Source organism: Halichondria panicea, chromosome 5 (genome assembly GCF_963675165.1).
Source record: "Halichondria panicea chromosome 5, odHalPani1.1, whole genome shotgun sequence".
NCBI lineage: Eukaryota > Metazoa > Porifera > Demospongiae > Suberitida > Halichondriidae > Halichondria > Halichondria panicea.
The window spans coordinates 5009597-5033305 of record NC_087381.1 but is presented as its reverse complement, the minus strand read 5'-3'; the positions used below and the strand labels follow the sequence as shown (position 1 = coordinate 5033305).

The 23709-nt window shown below is 40.3% G+C and overlaps 2 protein-coding genes and 2 long non-coding RNA genes across 6 annotated transcripts in view; 1 reads left to right on the top strand and 3 right to left on the bottom strand.

Annotated features, from left to right (window-relative positions):
• Window positions 1-2158: 2158 nt before the first annotated feature.
• LOC135336139 (uncharacterized) lies at window positions 2159-4286 on the bottom strand. Its single transcript, XR_010394753.1, has 3 exons — window positions 4251-4286; window positions 3718-4184; window positions 2159-3166 (listed from the first exon to the last, which is right to left on the bottom strand). It is a non-coding gene; the product is annotated as an uncharacterized LOC135336139 (long non-coding RNA).
• On the top strand, window positions 2475-5006 carry LOC135336102 (uncharacterized). Of its 2 annotated transcripts, none has more exons than XR_010394697.1 (5): window positions 2475-2617; window positions 2704-2883; window positions 3066-3168; window positions 3737-4168; window positions 4354-5006. It is a non-coding gene; the product is annotated as an uncharacterized LOC135336102 (long non-coding RNA). The 2 variants fall into 2 exon arrangements; XR_010394696.1 differs by having other exon boundaries at window positions 4230-5006.
• A 3113-nt stretch (window positions 5007-8119) lies between these two features.
• The window catches only part of LOC135335887 (protein broad-minded-like), a 36129-nt gene continuing 20539 nt past the window's right edge, over window positions 8120-23709 (bottom strand). Inside the window, exons 12-33 of one of the 2 annotated variants that reach the window (XM_064531546.1) lie at window positions 20268-20324; window positions 19965-20074; window positions 19556-19763; window positions 19045-19140; window positions 18707-18787; window positions 18291-18378; window positions 17847-17965; window positions 17535-17648; window positions 17156-17244; window positions 16857-16985; window positions 16545-16656; window positions 16196-16298; window positions 15724-15834; window positions 15298-15451; window positions 14306-14436; window positions 13940-14094; window positions 13559-13642; window positions 13429-13485; window positions 13095-13196; window positions 12839-12925; window positions 12171-12564; window positions 8120-11955 (exon numbers count right to left, since the gene is read on the bottom strand). In XM_064531546.1, the coding sequence (XP_064387616.1) occupies window positions 12457-12564; window positions 12839-12925; window positions 13095-13196; window positions 13429-13485; window positions 13559-13642; window positions 13940-14094; window positions 14306-14436; window positions 15298-15451; window positions 15724-15834; window positions 16196-16298; window positions 16545-16656; window positions 16857-16985; window positions 17156-17244; window positions 17535-17648; window positions 17847-17965; window positions 18291-18378; window positions 18707-18787; window positions 19045-19140; window positions 19556-19763; window positions 19965-20074; window positions 20268-20324 (2295 nt within the window). In that variant the 3' untranslated portion in view covers window positions 8120-11955; window positions 12171-12456. The remainder of the gene's footprint in view (window positions 11956-12170; window positions 12565-12838; window positions 12926-13094; window positions 13197-13428; window positions 13486-13558; window positions 13643-13939; window positions 14095-14305; window positions 14437-15297; window positions 15452-15723; window positions 15835-16195; window positions 16299-16544; window positions 16657-16856; window positions 16986-17155; window positions 17245-17534; window positions 17649-17846; window positions 17966-18290; window positions 18379-18706; window positions 18788-19044; window positions 19141-19555; window positions 19764-19964; window positions 20075-20267; window positions 20325-23709) is intronic. The other variant, XM_064531547.1, reaches the window with a different exon arrangement.
• Window positions 21395-23374, bottom strand: LOC135335979 (uncharacterized). Its single transcript, XM_064531723.1, has one exon. The coding sequence runs from the start codon at window positions 23208-23210 to the stop codon at window positions 21597-21599; it is 1614 nt and encodes a 537-aa protein (XP_064387793.1). The 5' UTR covers window positions 23211-23374; the 3' UTR covers window positions 21395-21596.

Below are 23709 nucleotides of genomic sequence, written 5' to 3'. Positions count from 1 at the left end.
ATGGTGAAGTTCTACATACAAATGATAGTCTCATTTACATGGTGAAGTTCTACATACAAATGATAGTCTCATTTACATGGTGAAGTTCTACATACAAATGATAGTCTCATTTACATGGTGAAGTTCTACAAGTCATACAAATGATACTCTCATTTGCATGGTGAAGCTCTACATACAAATGATACTCTGCATTTGCATAGTTAATTTGCTAAACTGGAAACTACTCCCCTTTTCATCTAAGAAAAGGCTCAGGGGAGAGAGTAATTTTTTTAACTCCGTTATTGGACATGCCCACTTATGTGACCAAAAAGGATTGCCACATGAGCGGGCGTGTCCAACACGTAGTTGATATGTTAATTAAAATGTCCGTCTATACTATAATGTTAATTGTGTCCTCCTTCAACATGCCACTATAAATTTACAGTTGTCCTATAGGGGCATGCGTGAAGAATGTCACGCTCCCACAATGTTAACGTCCTAACAACTTGCGTGCCACCACTCACGCATGTACTATTTCTGTTGCTATATAGCCTCGAGTATAAAATACATTTCTGACGGTCTGGGATCAAAGCTGAATAAACACCCACACATTATGTAGTTATAGTGGTTTGTTCTAATTGTATTCCAACCTTCCCTTTTTCATCCGAGCCCTTCCTTATAGATGAAAAAGGGAGTGGTTTCAAGTCAATGCAAATATATATGAGAGTGTCATTGTAAAACTAACAAAGCGTTATTTGTATGTAGAACTTCTCATTTGTATGTAGAACTTTCATCGTATGTAGAACTTCACCATGCAAATAAGAGTATCATTTATATGTAGAACTTCACCATGCAAATAAGAGTATCATTTGTATGTAGAAAATCACCATGCAAATAAGAGAGAGCGTGCATGTCATTTGTATGTAGAACTTCACCATGCAAACAAGAGAGAGCATGCATGTCATTTGTATGTAGAACTTCACCATGCAAATGAGAGTATCATTTGTATGTAGAACTTCACCATGCAAACAAGAGAGAGCGTGTCATTTGTATGTAGAACTTCACCATGCAAATAATTTTAGTACTAAATAAAAAGAACTGGAGGTTTTGGCACTGATCACCCCCCATAGCGGGCGGGCGGCTTTTCTCATTGTGTCATTATCAATTTCACCTTATGAACTCATTATTTTTCAAATGAATATCATTATCACACTATTTTGTACCAACATGGATCATTCTGCGCATGCGTAGTAGAAATAATGAGATAGAAATCCAATAATGAGATAGAAATCTAAGAATAAAATCTGATGCGGGCGGTGGACCAGAAACCAGAGTATCACTTGGAGTTGCCTTATATAGGTCTATGCTAGTTTAGTTGACTATTCAACAACAAGAGATAATAATAGACAGTCGCACACAAGAGACAAAAATCAGGAGTAAGAACATGTGCTAAAGTAAAAACGAACACAATGGTTAAATATAGACTACAGAATATTCTAGAATGTTCCATTACGTAATAATTACATAACAACAGCGTCTTACTCTGCATAGTATTGCGGATTTATGGCGCGCCGTGTGTTTCAATAACAATGTCTGCATATACATAGGCGTGTCCTGGTGTGAATATACCGACATAGCATGCACGTGCAATGATCGTATGGCGCGCCGTGTGTTTCAATAACAATGTCTGCATATACATAGGCGTGTCCTGGTGTGAATATACCGACATAGCATGCACGTGCAATGATCGCCTTATGCAGTGATCATGTCTGCACATGCAACCATTAGTCTCTGCACATGCAGTGATCATGTCTGCACATGCAACCATTAGTCTCTGCACATGCAGTGATCATGTCTGCACATGCAACCATTAGTCTCTGCACATGCAGTGATCATGTCTGCACATGCAACCATTAGTCTCTGCGTGTGCAGTGATCATGTCTGCACATGCAGTGATCATGTTAGCCTCGAGGCCGCTTTAGAAGCGGCCTTACCTTGTATGCGCATGCGCTTACATTACCCCAAAAGGGGGTAATCCGTGTATTTGTGGATACTGTCAGTAAAATAAACACGTATACTATTTTGTATTCTAATTTTAGTGGTCCGTGTTACACACTTTACATATAGCAAAGATGACTAGCTCGACTGACACTGAGTTCTCTTCCGCTCTGGCTTATGCCCTTTCTTGTGTGAAGAGAAGTCATTTAGTTCTGAGGGATAAACAGCTTGACACTCTACGGATGCTGTACGAAGGGAATGATGTTTTCCTGTGGGTTCCTACTGGATATGAAAGTCTATCTGCTACCAAACTTTGCCTTTTTTATTCGACAAGAAGCTGGATAGAATTAGTTCTCCTCCTAGTGAGCGTAGTATTGTCCCCTAGTGTCTCTAATGGTAGATCAAGTGACTAGTCTACATGATCGTGGTGTTCCTGCTGGTATACTCAGTGGAAACAAACGGGTCGATAAGAAGTCCAAGTGAGTGCTTCACCTACCCCCAGAATACTCATAAGGCAGTGCCAGTCCTCTATACAAGGCTCTAACTGCTCCAATCGTCCACTGCGAGTGTCCGCATCTCGCATATGTTTTTGCTACATCGCTGTCTTTCACAAGTCATCTGATCGCCACCTGACATAACAGTAAGTTCAATAGAATCTTTCAAGTATGAATGTTTCTCGATCATTATGTCTATCATGTCTGCGGCCTTTGCCTCATTCTTGTGTAGAACATCAAGGACTACAACCTCAGATTTTTTGGCCATCTCTGTGCTGTGGGGGTGCTTAATGTGACTGACAACACACCGTTTGTACCGCTGGAGGGGCTTGATGTACTCGCACAGTATTTGACCGACTAGAACGACCAAATTTTCTTGGATGCCCTCAATGTCGGCCTTTGTAGGAAGGAAGTGAGTTATTTTTAGGGAACCCAGGTTAGGGGGGAAAAGGTTGAGACTGGAGATGGTCCTTTGCCAACAAACTGTACATTTGCACTAGCTCACCATGATGGTCACTACGAATGTCTCTAACGCCCTTTGTTTTAGCAACGTTGTCCCCCACGAACTTGAAACATGCACCCTCATCAATCCAGGCATCGATAGGACGTTGGTACAGCTTGCTGATTTTCGTGACCAACTTCAACACGGCACAGTAACTGATAGTGACACTAAGATGATTCAGCCTGGAGTATACCTGTGAGTAATTCAATGTAATCATAATTATATAAGAGGAGATGGATTGGAAACGGAGGTAGCATCGCGTTACATTAATTTTTAAATCTGTGTACGGTTGTGCAGCACTTGGGGAAACGATGTTTCTGGAATTAAGACCACTGCAATTAATGCATTCAAAGCCCCCCTAAAACAACATGCATTCTCATGCCCTCTATAATGGTGAGCATCCTTTGGAAAAAATACGTTTTTCAAAATAGCTACAAAGAGTGTCATGCTCTGAGATCTTTATGAGTATGCTTCTAGCTAATGGTAATACTTAATTATCAGTGTACTGCATGTGTCAATCCATACGTTCCTCAGGTGACAGTTGGGAGTATACTGCAGGCACTATCTAGTCTAGATTTTACTAACGTTACAATCATACATACATTTTGTAGCCTCAATTAAACCCTGGCCTAACGTGGCAAGGTAACTTCCGTTTCCAATCCCTCTCTGTGATATAATAATTATACCTGTATCTGAAAATACGTAGTGGACACACATCATACATGTACATGTACATGTACAAACCTTTTTGTTTACTCTACAGTTGAAGAGTACGAGAGACAGAAACGACTGAATACCACACATTCTTGTGTTACGCTCTTTCAAGAGAATTGCTGTGGCCATACACGACTCTCTCCGCGTTTATGCAAGTTCCTATGATCTGAACGTCCTACGATCGTCTGGATAAGCCTAAATAGAATCGGAGACTTTCGCTGTAGTTCAGACACAGCCTGTTTCCACGATAACGCTTCCACATTGTCAATTGGAACCCGGTGAAATAGAGAGACAAACTCCCCAGAGTTACGACATAGAGTGGAACATTCGTCGTCAAGAATTTTCACCACACCCTCTACCAATTGGTCCTTCAGTGAAGGGCAAGAAAATGCTGCCTTGGCAATAGACTGAATGTTGCCACTATTCAGTGCCTGGTGTAATTTCTGGAGACTTTCATCTACTTCCGCAGTCACTGTACTGGGTGAGCTCACTGTGATCTGTATATTGTTTAATTAATTAGTGTGATTTTGGTGTGTTTACAGTATCAGATCTGTTATCCTCACCATAACTGTTTCAGTCGAACCAGGCTTGGAAATATCTCTTGCAACACCTTCTGAACCTTTAAGTTAATGGCTATATATTAATTTACGTTCATTTCGTTTGTAGGTGGTTTAACATACCGTCAACAGAAGAAAACTGCTCGAGATTGGTCAACTCTAACAGCGGTGGCTGACGAGGACAGTCTGTGTGCGCTATGAAAAAGAGATGATTCCTGTCATCTACATATATGATTTGTTGCAATCAACCTACGTTCCTCCCTGGTTGAGAAAGCAAGCCTTCTTCCAGGTGCTCCTACTGTCAGACGTTTTGCTAGAGGTCTAGCATGGACTGTGTGAGGTGATGCTTCAAGCCCACTGGTGTCTTTAGTTCTCTTCCTACCTGATACCATAGGACTACAGATGGAAGCCTTATTTCGACCCTGCTCAAAACCACACTTAGCCATACTTTTAAAGGCTTTAAGTTTAGACTCCAGAGACTGGAATTTGTTTGTGCAAGCTCTACAAATGTATGAAGATAGCCCATCACACTCACTAACTGGCAGCTCTAGCAGTTTGCCAAGTCTGTCTGGAAGGCATCTTTGAACAGACTCTTTGCTGAACAGAGCTGAGCAGCGAGTAGAAGTAACAATGTTGCAGCACAATCTGCATATTCTGGTGGCTGCCATTGTCTTGAACATTCTACCACCAACCACGCAGTCTTACGTATTTTTTCTTTGTGTACTTTGTCAGATTTTATCACTTGCGTAATACTGATAAATATACGAATTATTTCGCGCATGCGCATACAAGGTATACCAGGCCGCTGTAAAGCGGACTTGAGTCGAGGCTATGATCATGTCTGCACATGCAAAATATGTTCCAGCCGAGTACTTCAATGGCAGATTCGTCTTCATCCATGTCCATACCATCTATTATATCCATCATTAATTTTTAATACATCTTTGATACACGTGCTTTAAATAGAGCTGCTGCATCAGGTCAAAGTATATGTTTCTCAATGGGACTCAGGTACACCTGTACTGTACTGCATGTGCAGAGATTAATGGTTGCATGTGCAGACATGATCACTGCATGTGCAGAGACTAATGGTTGCATGTGCAGACATAATCACTGCATGTGCAGAGATTAATGGTTGCATGTGCAGACATGATCACTGCACACACAGAGACTAATGGTTGCATGTGCAGACATGATCACTGCATGTGCAGAGACTAATGGTTGCATGTGCAGACATGATCACTGCATGTGCAGAGACTAATGGTTGCATGTGCAGACATGATCACTGCACACGCAGAGACTAATGGTTGCATGTGCAGACATGATCACTGCATGTGCAGAGACTAATGGTTGCATGTGCAGACATGATCACTGCATAAGGCGATCATTGCACGTGCATGCTATGTCGGTATATTCACACCAGGACACGCCTATGTATATGCAGACATTGTTATTGAAACACACGGCGCGCCATACGGATTCACTATCGTCTTCCTTGCTTGTAATGTGCTAAGTGCTCTGTACATGTGTGGCTATATAGGCGCTGTGATACGTGTTTGATCTAGTGAAGTACAATGAATAATGTCAGCAGCACTTGACTTAATGGTTAGGCTGACTAATGGGTACTACCTGATTCTTCCAGGTACTACAGTTGAGCCTCGGTTATCCGAATCCCGGTTATCCGAATCCTCGATTATCCGAATGCAGAGCATAGTGCAATCTGAGCATGCGCAGTAGGAAATTGCCCACGTGGCTGGCAAAAAGCCAGCTTTTGATTATCCGAATATTTCACTTACCCGAATGGGCCCGGGGACAAAGGTGTTCGGATAACCGAGGCTCAACTGTACCTCAAAAAGGAATTTCACACTTATCGCTTCAGCTAAAAGGTGTTAATTGGATTCATAGTCATAGTCCATAGTTGCATGTCAATACCGGTCAAAATCAGGGAACAGAACCATATATAAGAAATCACCATGCACATTCATCAAACTGCAACTCTTTCACTCAATTTTTCAATCTTCAATGGCTACTGCGGCTCCACCACTTTTGTCTACTCCTAGAACTTGGACGTACGCTGATCTCCTCAAGGAAGTTCTTACGAATGAGGAAGACATCATGTACTGGCTACAGAGGAAGAATCTTCTTGCTTCTTCAATGGACTGTCGAAAATGTTCTTCTAGTTGTTGAATTGTAAAGAGAAAAAATTCTTTCTCCTGGAGATGTCCCCGAAAAGGGTGCCAGGCAGTAGTAAGCATTCGTGATAAAAGCTTTTTTAGCAAGACAAAGCTTTCTTTCGAAACCATCCTAAGGCTGGTATATCTCTGGTCTAGGCAGCAAAGAGTGACTGAGGCTAGTATCGAAGCTAAAGTCTCACAGAGAGTTGCAATCGATTGGTTCAACTTCTTTCGGGATATATGCGCCGAGTATTTCCTTGCCCACCCTATCACGATTGGTAAGTCACATTCTGTTTGCATGTATAATTATTTCATTACTTCTCCCATTACGATAGGTGGACCTGGCAAAATCGTGGAGATCGATGAGTCCAAATTTGGTACAATCGTGGGCGGGTCACGGATGGCCACTGGGTGTTTGGTGGTATAGAGCGAGGAACATCCAATGCTTTCATGGTGGTCGTTCCTGACAGGACGAAGCAAACTCTCATGCCAATAATCCAAACTTATATCAGGCCTGGAACAACTGTCATATCTGATGAATGGCGTGCCTACTTTGACGTTGGCATCTCTGGATACACCCACCAAACAGTGAACCACTCAGAGAACTTCGTTGATCCAGTGACCGGGGCTCACACCCAGAGTGTAGAGGGACATTGGTCATGCACTAAACGAATGATGAGAAAGCAAGGAGTCATGAATACTTCAAGTAACCTCTTCCCCACATATCTTATTGAGTTTCTGTGGAGAAGAAGGTTTGGAGCATTGGATTTACTTGAAAAACTTTTAGAAAATATAGCTGAGCAGTACCCACTTTAAATTTATAGGCTGTTGCACTCACATTTTATTCTTGTTTTTGCACACTATTGCCAATTGCTTTTTATTGCCGTTTTAATAGGTGTGAAATTCCTTTTTTGAGGTAGTACCTGGAAGAATCAGGTAGTACCCAATAGTCAGCCTAACCGACTTAATTTATATATGATGTGATTTGTACATAGCTAGCCGATACAGAATCCCCTTAGTAAGATACTCATGTGCTCTTGCCGGATCTTTCCTCATTTAATTTTCCATGTGAAAGGATCGTTTCTCTCCGGAAATGTGGCTGCTGCTCAGCTAGGTTAATGACGTAGCACCCAAAGACGAGATTACTCATTCTGTCCACACCAGTGAAGGGGTGACTCTAGCATCACGGTGAATAGTGTGTGTGTGTGTGTGTGTGTGTGTGTGTGGGTCGTGGGGTACATTAATTTTAGACTTGGACTTTTAGGCATAGATCCTTTTGACAACAATCATGGTCGATCATTACCCACTTTTCGATTTTCTCTGTGCAGCAGCAAAATTAATTAATGCATGAATTATTATAATTTAAAATCTAAGCAATAGATAGTATAATAGCTTATAGCTTTATGTTACATAGCTTTGACACCTCCACCGAGGCATCAGAACCCGTGGTGCTTTTATTTCCTATATAAATCATACTTGCGCAGGCGTTTGTGCATCCCTTAATTAACACTCATGCACTATGCATTTGCAGACGGTTGCCTGACAATTAAGGCTTCGAACATGAATGTTGGAAAAATAAGAGTGACATAATTATGCATGTGGTTGGGCTTATGCCACATCTGATAGAAAATGGAGGATATGTGGAACCAATCAAAATTGGCCACACCTTATTCCATCAGCCTTGTTGGAACGCAACATAGGTTATGAACATTAATTGTGCGTTAATCTAGAGAGTGTGATGAAACAAGGATTATTTAGGTACTCCTGAAGAAAAGTCAATATATAGACACACTGCAAAGAGTCACTGCATGCATGCACTCTATTATGTGCTAGAGCCGATATTATATATTATAGTTCCAGTGCATGCTAATTCTCTAAAAGAGGATCTTGAAGATCGTCAAGGGACACAACCTGCAGTATTATGGGTCTCAATTCTCGATTCTGTTGCATATCCGACACATTTTCAATCACATCTTTCCTCGTTCTCTTATTATTGAAAGTGTTAGTCAATTTTTTGGAAGACTTCAGTGACACAACTGCATGCCCAACCATAATCCCTCCAAATGTAACAATGGCCAGAAACACTGAAATATTAGTTACAATTTCTTGGTCTTTGTTGATGTGTACAGCAAACAAGCTACTAACAGAAAGAACGATCACATTCAGCAGGAAAGATAGCTCCAGAATTCCCAACAGCTTTGATTTATAAACTTTACCGACAGTTATTAAGTGTACTAAAAGTAACTGAATTGCGATAACAGTAGCGAGTAGGTTAATGGATGGATCCCCATCAATATTCATTGTGTATACAGTGTACAAAACCACACGAATTAGGAGTAAAAGTCCAGTCCAGTATCTGAACTTGCTCTTATAAGGCCCGGTGTAAGCATCGAAAAGTGGCTGCATTTTCCAAACCCACGTACAGTATTTGAGATGGGATATCTTTTGTAGGCATTGCACAAAGAACAGTAACGTTGTGAATGGGAGTGACACTACAATCAGTATGAAAACACCAATCAAAAAAATGATAACATGTTTGCCTTGCAAATAGTTCACATTTCCATCGTACAGCCACACAAACTTGGTGGTGTTGAAGCCATTAACGTAGTCATGAATAGTAAGACGTGTCACAGATAGTGCAGTGATAACAAGCCGTATAGATTTTGAGTATGAGAGGAGAAATAGAGTTGCCAAGACTTGAACTGAATTGTTTCCGCTGAGTCTAGCGGCTCTAATAGAGTAGTGACTTGATAAGATAATGACTATCACCAGAGCACATATGTAGAGTGGGAAAACTAGTTGAAGAATTGTCTTAACAAAAGCGTCTAGACCGTTGTACAAGCACACTTCGAATCCGAGATCCAGATTGAGCCAGGAGATAAAAACGCTACATATCTGTGTAGAAATCTTTGTCTGGGAGCTGAAATAAATCGCTTTGTTCGCCTGAACAATATTTGCGTAGAAGATCAATCCATTGATTGTTCCCGTGGCAACCGTAAGATTAGAAACCATGAGAAAAATGACGAGTAAAATACCGCACAAAACTACAACAGGTACGATTAACAGCAGCCAGAAATCAGAGCACGTTCTACAACTGAAGCTCCCCAGAACTTGACTCATATTTCCCTCACACTTCCCACAAAGTGTTCCATCACGGTTGAGCAAACACTGTGTGCTGGGGTCGTTGAGCAAAAATTCTATGCCGGCTGTTTTACAATATCCGATTGGACAGTGTCGGTGAATGATTGCAGTAGTGTTGGTAACGTTAATCCAAAGATCTGTGGGTTTAATGACTGTTTGTCTGTTGATGTTGCAATGTATGGAGGCTTCAACAAGAAAGGGTAGGCACACACAACTTAATGACTCTTGCTCAAAATTAAAACCAAGAGGACAAGGCTGTAAATGTATTTGAATTGTAAGTGGCACCTCCGGTGAATATTCCCCTAATTTCTCCTGGGAAGTACCAAAACGACCATATTCTAAATTATCCCAAATATCAACATCTGACAACTCCCTGATGGAAACATAAAGTACATGTGTGCCGTAAATTCCATAAATTGTGTACCTAACAACCGAGCAAGTCCTAAATACTAGCTGCCTCCTTTGAGAGTGTTCAATGTGTGCCAGCAACTCCTCTTTCAGTTCCAGTTTAGCTTGTATTGTCGCTGAAATTGTACCATATTGTTGACCCACAGCCATGACAGTTAGCTCAAATGTTTGTCCAGGTATGATCGTTACATTTACCAACAAGACATCACAGATTAATCCTGAATCGTTGCAAAAACATAATCGGATGGGTTTTGATGAAACAAGAGATGTACTTTCGTCTTCATCACAGAAGTTTACCATTCTATCAAACATCGAAATTCGGTCCTTACTTCTCTTTGAACAATCATCCACAGAGCCACCATAGACAGAATCTCCACCTTGAATAGAAGTATTGTTACAGAAAAAAATTACTGGATTTGGACAAGAGCGGCTCATGCAATCGTAAAAGCAAGTGATATCCAAATTGTCACCAACATAGCTTTCAGTTTCCACATAAATCGCACCACCGCTTTTGAAAGCATGGTTGTCAATAAATACCACTCGTGACTGAGGAGACAGTGTTATGGTGGATCCAGAGTACAACGATAATGCACCACCGTAAAATCCGACATTATTTATGAAGTTTACTTTACCGCTAATAAACAAACTAGATCTTTTGACAATAACTGCAGAATATTTATTTCCCAAGTTATTTGTGATCAGTAGATAACCTTTAATATAAACTCTACATAACTCAGTAAACAAAATTGTACCAAATGAATATCTCCGTTCTCGATTTTGTATGAATTTATTCGCATCATAAAATATGATCGTACAGTTATTCACATTTAGAGCAGCACTGTTGTTTTCAAATAAGTTTCCACTTAACTCTGCTGATAATTCCCTAAGCTTGAAGCCTTGCTTGCAACCAATAAATTTTGAATTTGATAGGGCCAGATCAACCACATTTGTATACTCATATTTAACCATCTGTCGTCTAGCAATACCACTAACCTCTACACCGGTCCTGGAATAAATGTTTATGAATGAACAATTGTGAATTAGTATCTGTTTTGGCCGTACACAGCTCCACTGTGAGTCTCCTATGGGTTCAATAACGGACACACCGCCATATTTAAACAACACACTGATCACTCTCAGAGTCAATGAGCTGCAAATACCATACATTATTGAAAGTGAATTACAATAAATTTCATCGTAACCTTGAAAAGTGGAATTTCGTATTGTGAGGCTCATATCGGCCTGTGTATTGATGGTTACGCCCTCCAGGTATAAATCTCCCTCTGAGCCAGTGGATAATCGCGGTAAAAATTCTGATTCATGCATTTCAAGCTCAAGCTCTTGCTGCCTAGTGTAAATTGAAACTGCACCATTAAGTGTGCTACGACTAACTTGGAAACTAATTCCGACATCAAAAACAAAAAGAATGAGGCCTTGTGTATCACTCAAACGTACATTTGATAGCGTAAAATTCGAACCTCGTGCAAGTACCAAAGTTACTAGTGTATCTGTGGAAACCAGTGACTCGATAGTCGCTAAAAAGGAGCCACCAATGAAACTAACAAAGGAATCTAGTGGAACACCGCAGTTTATCATCTCTAGGTTTTCAACATGAATGTCTTTACAATCAATGAACAGCCACGCTAATTTAAACTGGTTAGTACAATACATTTGAGCTTTAGTAGCAATCCCATCATCTTGGCCATCATTTAATTGTTCGAGTGTCTTGATTGTAACATTTTGTAAACCTGCATTTACAATGCTGTACGCTTTACCTTCATGCACTCTATATACACCAGGGTAAAAGTAGATGGTAGAATTTGAAAGGATACTTGTGTTCTCCAGGAAGTATGTGAAGCTGATACAATTGTTGCAACCGTTTGGAGAAATGGTGTACACGGCCCCTTCTGTTGAGTAGAGACAGACGAAGAGAAACAGACTACCCACAAACAGAACTTTGCCTAGTATTCCCATCACTTTCGTTAATTCTATTATAATGGTAAGTAAAAGGATCTCATAAAATTGGACACGTTGACAGCTAGTGTAATTACAAATTATTGTACAGCAACAATTTCAATTGCATACATACAACACTGAGATTAAGCCTCGGCTATACATGTCCTAAATAATTAATATATATTTTGCATTGAACATCAGTATTTTAAATAGAGGGACTAACTTATTTAAATCTGTTATCACTTACCTAACCGTCTTTTCTCATCTTAAAGTACAATTTTCAGTGATTAGTATAATTAATAGTAGGGCTCGAATCACAGTCAATAATAGGACAACATGCGATTATGATAATTATTACCAAGTGACTTAATTATTACTGCATGGCGTCTATCACACAGTGACTGTGTTTACATAACTTATAGTGAAACTTATTGGGAAAACCTGCTGGGCCAATAACGCCTACTGTGTTATAAACAGTCAAGAGATTGAATTAGTATTATTATTACTGCTCAAATAGCACTACCATCGGGAGATCACAACAGTTTTCGCATTTCTTTCAAAACAGTGTCTCTGAACTTCTTTTCTAGGTCGCCCATGAACTCCATCCAGTCAGCACAGCGGTAGCCATCGAGGCTCTCTTCCTGTATAGGGGGCATTTCACAATTAACCTTGTGTGAATCAGAACAGCCCACGTTTACAATACGTACATGCATGTTATTTTGTTCAATATTAATTAATTAATCAAATGTGTGGAAACACACGTAAGAACTGGTTGGAGTAGGGATGAAACTGCACAACTTTGTACCATAACTGGAAGTATTCTTAAAAGTACATGTAAGCATGATTGTGTAATGAGCCGTAACAAACCACAAATTGTGCATGGTACGTACATGTTAAGCACACCACAAATTATACCTTTAGAAACACGATAAGATCTTGCTCTTGAGTATGTTGTAAGATTTTGAACTCTAAATACTTCAACACGGACACACAGTAGTAGACCTGTGTATAGAGATGTGTGCAAAGTGGACTACAATGAAGCCACCAAACTTAATAAAGAGGATAGAGAAAATAATCTTCCTATAAAATTGAAATGCCCATCAAAATTGAGTGGCTATTACTGTACATACTCTTTACTCTTACTCACACACAGTGGGTTAAAACTGCTCACCTGGTAATCGACTCCATAGAGAATACAGACAGTCAAGTATCGCGAAATCTCAGGCCAGTCAAAAAAGTTCCAGAAGCACTGCCTCAACCAGTGCTGACAAATCTAAGCAGTTGAAACGAAAACTGCATGATCATTGGTACACACATGCACGTACATGCATGCATACTCCCATAATGTACAAATAATTATTTAGAATTCTAAAGCAGTTCATACAAACATTTGCACCAATTAAATATTTATTACTCTCTTTACGTACGGTATTAATTTAACCTCCCACCAAAATACAGCCTCGATCTCTATAAAAGACAAAGTGGTGCAGTATACACATGCTAACCTGAGACACTGCATAGCCACACATTCTGATAGCTGAGGACACCAACGGAACTTCAGACTGGAGAAGGAATAATATTATTGGTTGCAAGAGTATAATTCTTATAGGATACTTTAGTTAATGGTTAACGTACCTGCAGAATATAGTCCACAAAGTGAGAGGTGACGTATGTGGTTGGGCTTATGCCACTAGAGGCAACATCAACTGGTAAATGAACCTATAAAATCAAGAGACGGTCATAGTGACTTAAAGGGAAAAAAATAGAATACACGAAGCATGCATGCGTACATATACTTAGGTAGACACCTAGCTTTTCAAACCTATATACAGGTATATGTGCACGTAGCTTTAACTAGTAATTAATTAGTAAAAACATTTTGGCTTATAATTATGATATATAAGTGCACAACTATAATCTGAGACAAAATGCACCCTTAATTAAAGATCTTTTTTCATTATACAGTAAACTAGAAATGACTGCATAGTCATAACGATAAAGTCAATGAGCACTCACACTGTAATAAGCTCTAGACGTCCACATGTACACGGACTGTATCAACGTTGACAGCTGTTCCAGACACTCGGTAGATGACTTAAGAGACCCCGTTGTGAGTAGAAAGATGGAGGATGTGAACCAATCGAAACCACACCTCATTCCATCAGCTGTGTCTGAATCAAATTGTGCATAGAGTGTGTAGTGTTTCATAACGGCCACCCCTGAAGAAATCCCATCAACTCCATGATAAAAGCCAGGTACCCACCGTACCAAACATTTGTGTAGGAAAAACTTTAAACAAAGGCGATCTCTTAAAATAATGTGTTTCCTACTACCATGCAATGTTAATTGGCTCTCAATTTTACAACACTATATACGATTTACCTCCTGCACATGTGTGTTGTTGTTTTCGTAGAAAGTTTTTGACTCGCTTGAGTAGTGTCCTAATATCCTTTCTCTGAGTCAACGGCTTATCGTGATGTGAGGGCTGGAGCAATCCCAACATCTGTCCATACCTGAACAAGAGAACGAGGACAATCAAACACTTTCACACTGAGATACGTACATGTAACAATCGATTAAGCTAAAACCGACTAATTAATAACGTAAGTCGTAAGTCGAGCATTAATTTGAGGCTTACATGCAGTTTACATAATCATACATACAATGTACACAATGGAATGGAACCAATGTATGTATCATACAATCAGTGTCTTGATTACATTACTTTTATTAGGGATTCCGTATACAGTTACAATACAATTTATTGTTGGTCTGTTCTCTATACACACTATAGACAGAATTTAGTAGCAGCGATTAAGTTGCAATTTATCGCTATATACATGTATAGACTGACGTAGACAGAACAGTGGTGGACCCAGGAAAAATGAAAGGGGGGTTCAAAATTAACGAACGCGCAGTGCGAAATTTTTTGGGATTACACCCACTTCTGGTCACACGTGACTAGGGAAAATCCCATACTTAGCCAGGGAAGACCCATAATAAACTTGCGTATAATTATAGCTAGCTTTAGCTAGCTGCCACGAACAGTCAACTAGCTAGCCTATAGGCTAACCTGAACACTACTTTAGCAGTTGATACACAACAGGTACGATCATTGAATCAAATTACAATACAGTAGAACCTCGATTATCCGGCCCTCCATTATCAGAAAATGGGCGTGTCCCTGAAATGCGCATGCGCATTGCAGCTGTTACTATGGAGACAGGTCTTCATATCTTCTGCGCATGCGCAGAAAACCATGTGGCACTGCTGTTTATCAATAAAGTGGGTGGATCAAGGTGTGGTTTATCTATTCGATTATCCGGATATTATAGCTGTGTAGCTGCTCTTACCTATGAAAACTACCCACCTACCGTAACACCATTTCCACGCCCAGTTCCTCGACAGTTGTCAGTGAAGTGTCACCAGTCGACTCGCCACTAAGAGATTTAGCCTTGGCCGGGAAGACAGCGTACAGCTGGCTTTTGGAAAGGACGGCCACAACTCTCAGCAACATAGTTGACATCACTGCATGGATTAGGGAAGTATACAGTACACACATGTAGTCTATGGAATGGTTAATCATTTGCCAAGACCTTGTATGTGATATAAAATTATGCGAAAACTCACATTTTGCATTCGAAACCCAATACGAAAAATAACACTCGTATACGTAGAAAGTACGGGAGCTAACAATAACAATTAATGGCAAAACTCTCAAACGACTTTATGTGCAATAGATTATCACCTATTGCATAATATCCATATAAATCATGATCTGCACAATCGTACTGAACCACCTTCTTGTGATAAATCCCTGATTTCAGCCTGAAACAAGGTCCTGGTCTTGCTCAACCACTCCTCACACTTGTCAGAGGGCGGGACAGTCTTCAGTTGTCTCAGTAGAGCTGCTGTAAGTGGAGAAGAGGACAATATACTCCTTAGGAATGCTACGTACTCTACCACATAATTTTAAGAATAACAAATTGACAATTTATACGTATACCGTATACCGTAACGAGTAATTTTCGTGAGGTAAAAAGTTCGTTTATCTTGAACACATATTTTCGTAAGCAAATTGTTTGCTGATTTTAAAGGTTTTCGTGCAGACATTTTCCGAATATTTTACTACACAAAAAATACCTACTATTTAATACGATACCTCATTTCACTAGGTACATGACAACTAATGATAATACTACACATTCTGTATATAGTACTACTATCACAGCTTCGAATGGCACACATGCAGTCAAGCCATTTATGACTCACCTGACTTAGACCTGCCGTCTGACTGCCTCAGGGCTAGTGCCGCCTGATACACAGAGGGAGGAGGGTAGCTACTGAACAATGGCCAACAGTACTCATCACTCACCTACGACAGTATAAGAGTAAAAGCTTGTTCATGGAAACAGTGGCACACATCTGTATTCAAATATTTATACGCACGTACGTAGCCTGAATGTCTAAATCACCATGGAAGCAATAAGATTGAGCCACATGACAAGTGCACCCTATATAATAGCCTGTTTCCAAAGCTTCGTTCTAACCGTAGAAGCATGAGCATTTCAAGTATAATCGTGTGTATATAGCTAGAGTACAGTATGTGTAATGAGCTCACTTTGGTGAGATAGTGCGGTGGGAGGGCTCTCTCCGTGGGACCCCCCACAAAGTGACAGGCCACCAGCAGACGGTTACGCTCGATAGAACACTCGTCAACCACTATCAAGTCACTGCATGGGTGTGTGAGTATATTACAGACATTTTGCCATACATGTAATTACGTCACACAAACTTTGATCTTAGGCTACATGCATGCACGTACTGTACGTAGTTTGAAGCATCATATAATCTTATGCTGTTGTTTGTTTGAAAACTGGATGCCTCTAAATTAAGATAACAAGCTCTGATTTCAGAACCACCCCACCCCCACCTGTCGATATCTGATGATCCATTCTCAAGTCTGCCGTCTTTCTGTAACGAGAAGAGGGCCTCGGTCAGATGGTACTGATTCTCCAGATAGAGTAGGGAGTCTAGACACGTCACAAGGGTGCTCACTATCCTGCGTGCATGCATGGGATTGGATTGGATTGGTTATTACACGTAATTATAAATAAAAGACAACCAGTACGAAGGCTGAATAGTAAAAGTGCTCTCAATAATTCAAGGTGTTGAAAAACGTACAGGCAAAAATTCAAAAGGCAAGCAATGTTTCGATTTCTGTATACGTACCTCAATCCAAACAAGTGAGCTTCTTGATAGTTCAGTAAGCGTTTCTTTTTTTCCTCAGAATCGACCATCACCAAGGTGTCCAAGAGGTCCTGAAGTAAGTACGATGATGAGGTAATGAGAGTACTATAATACAGATACACCAGTGAATGATAATACATGCAGTTGATACAGTTGTAATTGTACCATGATGTGCTCTGATACTAAGGAATATCCATTGAAACTCTCAGGATACTCCAGGGTACAAATCCCATGTATACCCTCCAGGGTATACATTCATATACCCTAGGGTACATGACTGTGATATACTTCTCAGGTATTTGATTTAATTATGCTTCTGCATGTGGTGATACAATAATTATTAGAGCACAATTTAACTTACAAATACAGTAGACGGAGAGTTGGATGGACTGGTCGATGGTTGGGTTGATGGTTTTTGTAGGACCTCATATAGTGCAGGATAGGATGATAGCACATTCAGCAGGTTGATGATGGCCTATACGTTACATTATGAGAGGGTAGGGGGAGGTGCATAGTAAATAGCCTCAGGCATGTGCCATATACAGAGTACACATGCACATTTGTACAATCAATTTGTATACAATAACTTATCTCCATGGATGATGTTACTAAATATGTTTCATCATCAACGTACATGTACATATGTGCCTTAATTGGTTCTATAATTAGTCACCTTGTGTGAGGCCCTATCCATTGGGTCCAGGGGGTGTGCCCTGGGTGCGGTCAGTCTGTAGTCATCGTCCCCTTCGTCTAGAAGTGTCCACAGCTCTTGCACAAGCATGGAGATGAAACCTGAGTGTGATGATAATTATACATACATGGAGGACCAGTCCAAACACGAGTACGAATATAGTTCTTAACTAGTTCAACCAATTTCAAGCTAATTAAAAGGTGCATTCATAGCTTATAGGAAGGTCTATCCCATATGGTACGTACAGTTGTATGCTTAGATCAATACAAAATAAATAACGTCTATTATTAGGCTCGCACTTGTTGCAAATGAGACATTATAATTATACTGTTCTATATACGTTATGACAGCCTATAACATCATTATTAGTTGTATCACAGACATTCATGGACTATTATTGTAGTCCCTGCTACAAGAAGTGCTGACCACATTTGTTGAGCTCGCTGATCCCAGCCGTTGTTGATGCCAGCTGTGTCACCATGCAACCATAGCCAAACTTCTCGTGTTTACTGACCTACATACAGTAATAGCATTATTTATCCATACTGATACGTACTGGCTATAAATTGCAACACTCTGAACAATCTCAGGGAAGTGCATGTATGCCTTCATGCACTGGTCGGTGTTGCTGGTACTATAACCAACTAACCACTTTTAGACCAAAATCGACAAAAAATAACCACCTCTAATAATTATGGCCTACATACATGTACATGCATGTATAGTTTACAACATAAAAGAGGCACATGCATTTGAAATCTAACAGGCCAATCTTAGACTGCACTATAGTTAGTGAACTCATGTACATGACATTTTCTGGCCTGGACTATTGCAATACTCACTTGTAACTTCAGCTTGTAACGCTCACACATATACACAGTGCAGGTGGACATCAACCCACTCTGGTACAGCAGGAGCATCCCCTGCAAACATAATTATGTGCATCATAATTATACTCCCCAATTATTATCTGCCCCAGCAAAGTACATACAAATGCACAAAATTAGCGTACACGCCTGTCTAATATGGTTGCTAAGGGAGAGGAATACATGTAACGTCATGTATTGTGGCCACAGGGCTTTTAAAAAAAGGAGCTCGTAGATTAGATTAAATTAACATATGAACATGTGGCACTCGGGTACACAAACCCAATCCAAACAGTATAGCCGGGGAGACTTACTTTGGGCGTTACAGCAAAGTTGAGGAGATTGTCGATCAATGATTCCTCTAGTGAATAGCTGTCTTCAACCATAGATTGATCCGTGGAACCTTTAACCTGTAAGATGTGTTATAATTATAGAGAAAAGTTACACACGTACTTTATACTACACTTAATGTTAGGGATTATGTATACAGCATGTACAATGTCATGTACGTAGGTTGCACGCAAAAATAAATATGAATTGAAGAACTACAAATGAATAGAGATTTAACAATACAAATATAAGGATCTGGTTTCCTGGGAACAGGGAACTAAAGTGGTCTTTTTATTTTATTACATGTATATATATATATATATATACGTATCTAAGAGTGGGTGACATCCGTTACTTAATTTATGTTCATGACCGTAAGGTAGTGTATATTGCTACTATTGTATTTCCTGAGACAATACCAGACGCTGCATGTGTTTATCTAGTCCATATCATTACACCCACGTACCACACACACACACACCCACACCCACACACCTTCTTCCAAGCGGTTGCTATGTGCCTGTGCAGCTGGTAACGCTCAATCACTAACAGCCCATGGCTAGTGTTGTAAAGATGCCTACAAACGGATAACCACGCAATGGCCTCTCTAGATCTGAGGTTAGTCGACTGATGCTGTCGGGTGAAGGTGGTTAGAGCGTCTATCACAAACTTCACTATGACATGGACTGGGGCCTCCGATAATCTGTGTGGGGGCGGTACAACAAGGAGTTACTATAGATACGCATTTAAGTCCCTACAACAAACACAGTGGCTCCTAATAAATGGAGAACCGCTGCATCTACGAGAACAACACATATATAATTTTCCCAAAGCATTCCTTTTTTGAAGTTTTCACAGTTACTGTAGAGTCTGTAGTGTAATATTATATCGTCGTTGTCCTTACTTATTGCATCTCCCATAGAGCAAGCAATGTCGTCCGTTGTCAGTGACGGCGAGCATGGAGACCACCTCCCCCAGTAACGTCATCACCTCATTGGACGATGAAATACCAGCCTTCAGGAATAAAAATATTTCATGTCGTTCAATTGTAAGACTACAACTATTCTAATAATTATAGAGACTCGTATGTTTGAATTGACTATGGTATAGATACTGTATACGTAGGTGTTACTAAGGTAACAATTACATTGGCTATACTGTAAATGTTTACAAGCAACACGTTTAACTATACATTGACATACTTTACCTGAGTTGTGCTGGCAGCCATTGTTAGTGGTTCAATCATGAGGGAGATAAGCTGTATCTGCAGGGAAGCAACGAGGTCACCTCATAATGAGCATGTTGAGATATTAATATCTATAGCACTGCATGGGGTGCCTGCCAAATGAGTGAATTTCAGTAATCATCATTTCTCATGAACTGAGATGGTTTGTAAAAGTAATATACATGCATAATTATATCGCTCTATCCGGTCAGCTCTACTCATGCCAAAAACCAACAATAATACGTTTCGCAGAGCAGAGACCGCAAGTTAATCACTTTTATTCCACCATGTTTTCCAATGAGAAAATCCACTGTAAGGTCGACGTATATAGTCCCCCGGAATCGCTGGCCCGTGTTGCTTGAACTCTCACATAATTATTGAATAACGTTAATCCATAGATTAATCACTCCTTCTTTTCCAGCCCCACGTCGCTCAATACGTTTTAAGGAATTTGATCCATTATCCTCTTCAATAAACATGTCCCAAAGCTTCTCCAGGGGCGGATCCAGGAATTGTGAAAGGAGGGTTTCACTGAGGTTTTACTTAATACCTGCTAGCTGGACCAGTACTGAGCGATAGACATAGTCTAAGAGACCAGGGAGGTGCTCAAGCCCCCAATGCCCCAGACTAGCTGACCCAGACAGTAGGCAGCCCCCACCCACCCTCTTATCATGCTGAGAGAACTCTGTAGTGGGTTTTCATGACAGTACATTGTGTATAGCTACTGGAATCAGTAAGTTTAATATACAGAAATACAGTGGAACCTCTGTTAACAACCACCTCCGAATAACGGCCAGGCACCCAGGTCCCAAATGAACAGTTTGTGTACAAAACAACCTCTCAACAAACGTCACCTCTGTATAAAGGCCAAAACATTTTCCCCAAAGGTGTCCGTTATAGAGGGTTCCACTGTAGATTAACTGGAAGGCTGGTTGACCCTGGATCCACCACTGTTCTCTCTACCTATACTGCTGAAGTTGTAATGGTTCAAGATTATTAAAACACCAGAGAAAACGAAACAAATTGTGTGGGGGAAGTGGAAGATTAATGCTTCGCGTATATACATGCGCATGCACGTATAATCAAATAAACTTTCTCGAATTTCTGAATTACAGCAAAAACACTTCATTGTGATGTATTGAGATAATAATTTTAAACAGATAATTATGTAGCAAATATACACTATAACGTAGCTTCAAACCTATACTATTGGAAAATCAATCAGCAACATAATTATCACAACACAAGTAACTGGAAAATCTCAGTTATAATGTAGCTATACATGTAGTCTTTAGTTAGTATATCGAGTTTTCATTTAGTGTAAGAATAGTCAAACACGGCATTACCACTGTAGCAGTTGTGAGAAACGTAAGATCGTGAATAATTTGGACTGGGCAACCAGAAGGTCTCACTACTGGACATTGCATCATCAGCATTATTATCAGAATCATACACCCTTACTCGAAAGTAGCTCCAAGCTCGACGGCCAAAGTTCAGTGACTGGTTCCAGTTTGGATTATGGTTTCCCGACTTAACACTTGTGGTTAGTTTGCGCGAATTACCGAATCTATCTACTGCAATAAACTCCATGTATGGGTCACTTTTGTTCCACCACCCATCTTTGTCGGGAAGATTTCGACCGTAACGAGCATACACTACAAGATTCCCAGACAGATATTCACAATTGGTTCCGGAATATCCTTGTGGGCATAAGCATCGATAGCTTGTACACTCGTCAATACAAGTACCACCATTTTGGCAGCGATTGGGACGGCAATCATTAGTGTCTTTAATCAATTTGTAGTCATAAATAAGATATCCGTTACCATGCGCATTATGCCTTTGGCTGATATGATTCCCAGGACTCACTGAGACCAACTCTTTATTCGACATCTCATCGTCTCCAAATGTCAAAAAGTTATCCTCGTCCCAAACTTGTAATTCGAAATTTTTCCATATCTGACAGCCAAAGTTAAGCCTTTCATTCCAAGTTGGACTTGTTGTTCCTCCTATGTCTCGGGTAGATTTAGTCACCACGGAATCGCTGGCCCGTCTTGCTTGAACTCTCACATAGGGATCTGGGTCGTTTAGCCATGGGTCTGTGTCTCTAAGATTTCGAGCGTGCCGAATATACACTTCAAGATTCATCACAGGGCAGCCATAAAGCAGATTCGTTTGCCTAATATCGTTAACACTTAGTGCATTTCTCTGTCCCAAAGAGGGCCTGCCTTGTCGATTGTACTCAACTTGGTTGTTAACTGAAATGGTTGTACAGCCAGATCCCGAGCAGCCTGGTTTTTTAAAGTATGTTCGACCATAATGCATGATTGATCCATAATCGTAAATGGAGTTTAATGAGTCAACTGCATTGTCATTCTTTCTCATGAATTGAGCTTCGTCGCTCACAATATTACCGAAGAGGATGTTCACATATTGATCTCTATCCGGTCGACTCTGTTCGTGCCAAAAACCAATCGCATGACCAATCTCATGAACAACAACTCCAAAATGTTCGCATCCTGTGGACTCTAAGTTAATCACTTGCCTTCCGCCACGTCTTCCAATCCATGAGTAGCATCTACTGTCAGTGTTGACAAAGTCGATGTAATCTCCCGAGTTAGCGGTAACAAAACTCAAGCAGGTATGATCTTCAAAATGATCCATGGCTCTTCTGATCAATGCTGCAGTTGACTGCGAGATGCCGCTTGAAATTCGATATCGTACAATACCGTCAGTCCATAGATTAATCGCTCCTTTTTTTACGGCCCCACGTCGCTCGATACGTTTTGAGGAATTGGATCGATCATCCTTTTCAATAAGCAAGTCCCGAAGCTTCTCTCCACCAGGAATACTGCTGAAGTTGTAGTGGTCCAAGATAAATTCTTTTGAGAGTTTCAAATCACGTTCAAATAATCCATTTTTCATCCAGTCGGTTATGTTAGGGAGGGCAGCATCTTTGCTTGTTAGCGGTACAACTGCAGGTGCAGCTAAAGCAATGCCAATCAAACCCAGGCACAGAGAGATTTGTGATATTATTTTTGCACTTGGCAATTTTGCTGGTCTGAAATCACGACGCTCCACTAAATAGTCTCAAACGTGACCACGATCTATTGACCCCCACCCCCCCCCCCCCCTGTATAATACCCCTTACGTAATGATAATAATATTACATCAGAATCATGGCTATAGTAAGCTGAAAAATGAAAGTCAGTTCTATGCATACTACACTATTGCATACAGGAAGTAATTACTGTTTCCTTATAAATTATACATGTGTAAAAATAATATGACAGTATTGTGGGTTGCCTGGATGGCTCATCACCCACAGAGTAAAAGTGCCCGCAACATCCCTTGCCTTGGCTTCACATGTACTGTTGGGTTTCTCAGGTGCAGTACCTTATAATTATTGTATTCCTATATAGAG

Bases quoted from the DNA above. Each gene is read 5' to 3' on its own strand.
- LOC135335979 (XM_064531723.1), bottom strand. From the start codon at position 23,210: ATGAAAAATGGATTATTTGAACGTGATTTGAAACTCTCAAAAGAATTT.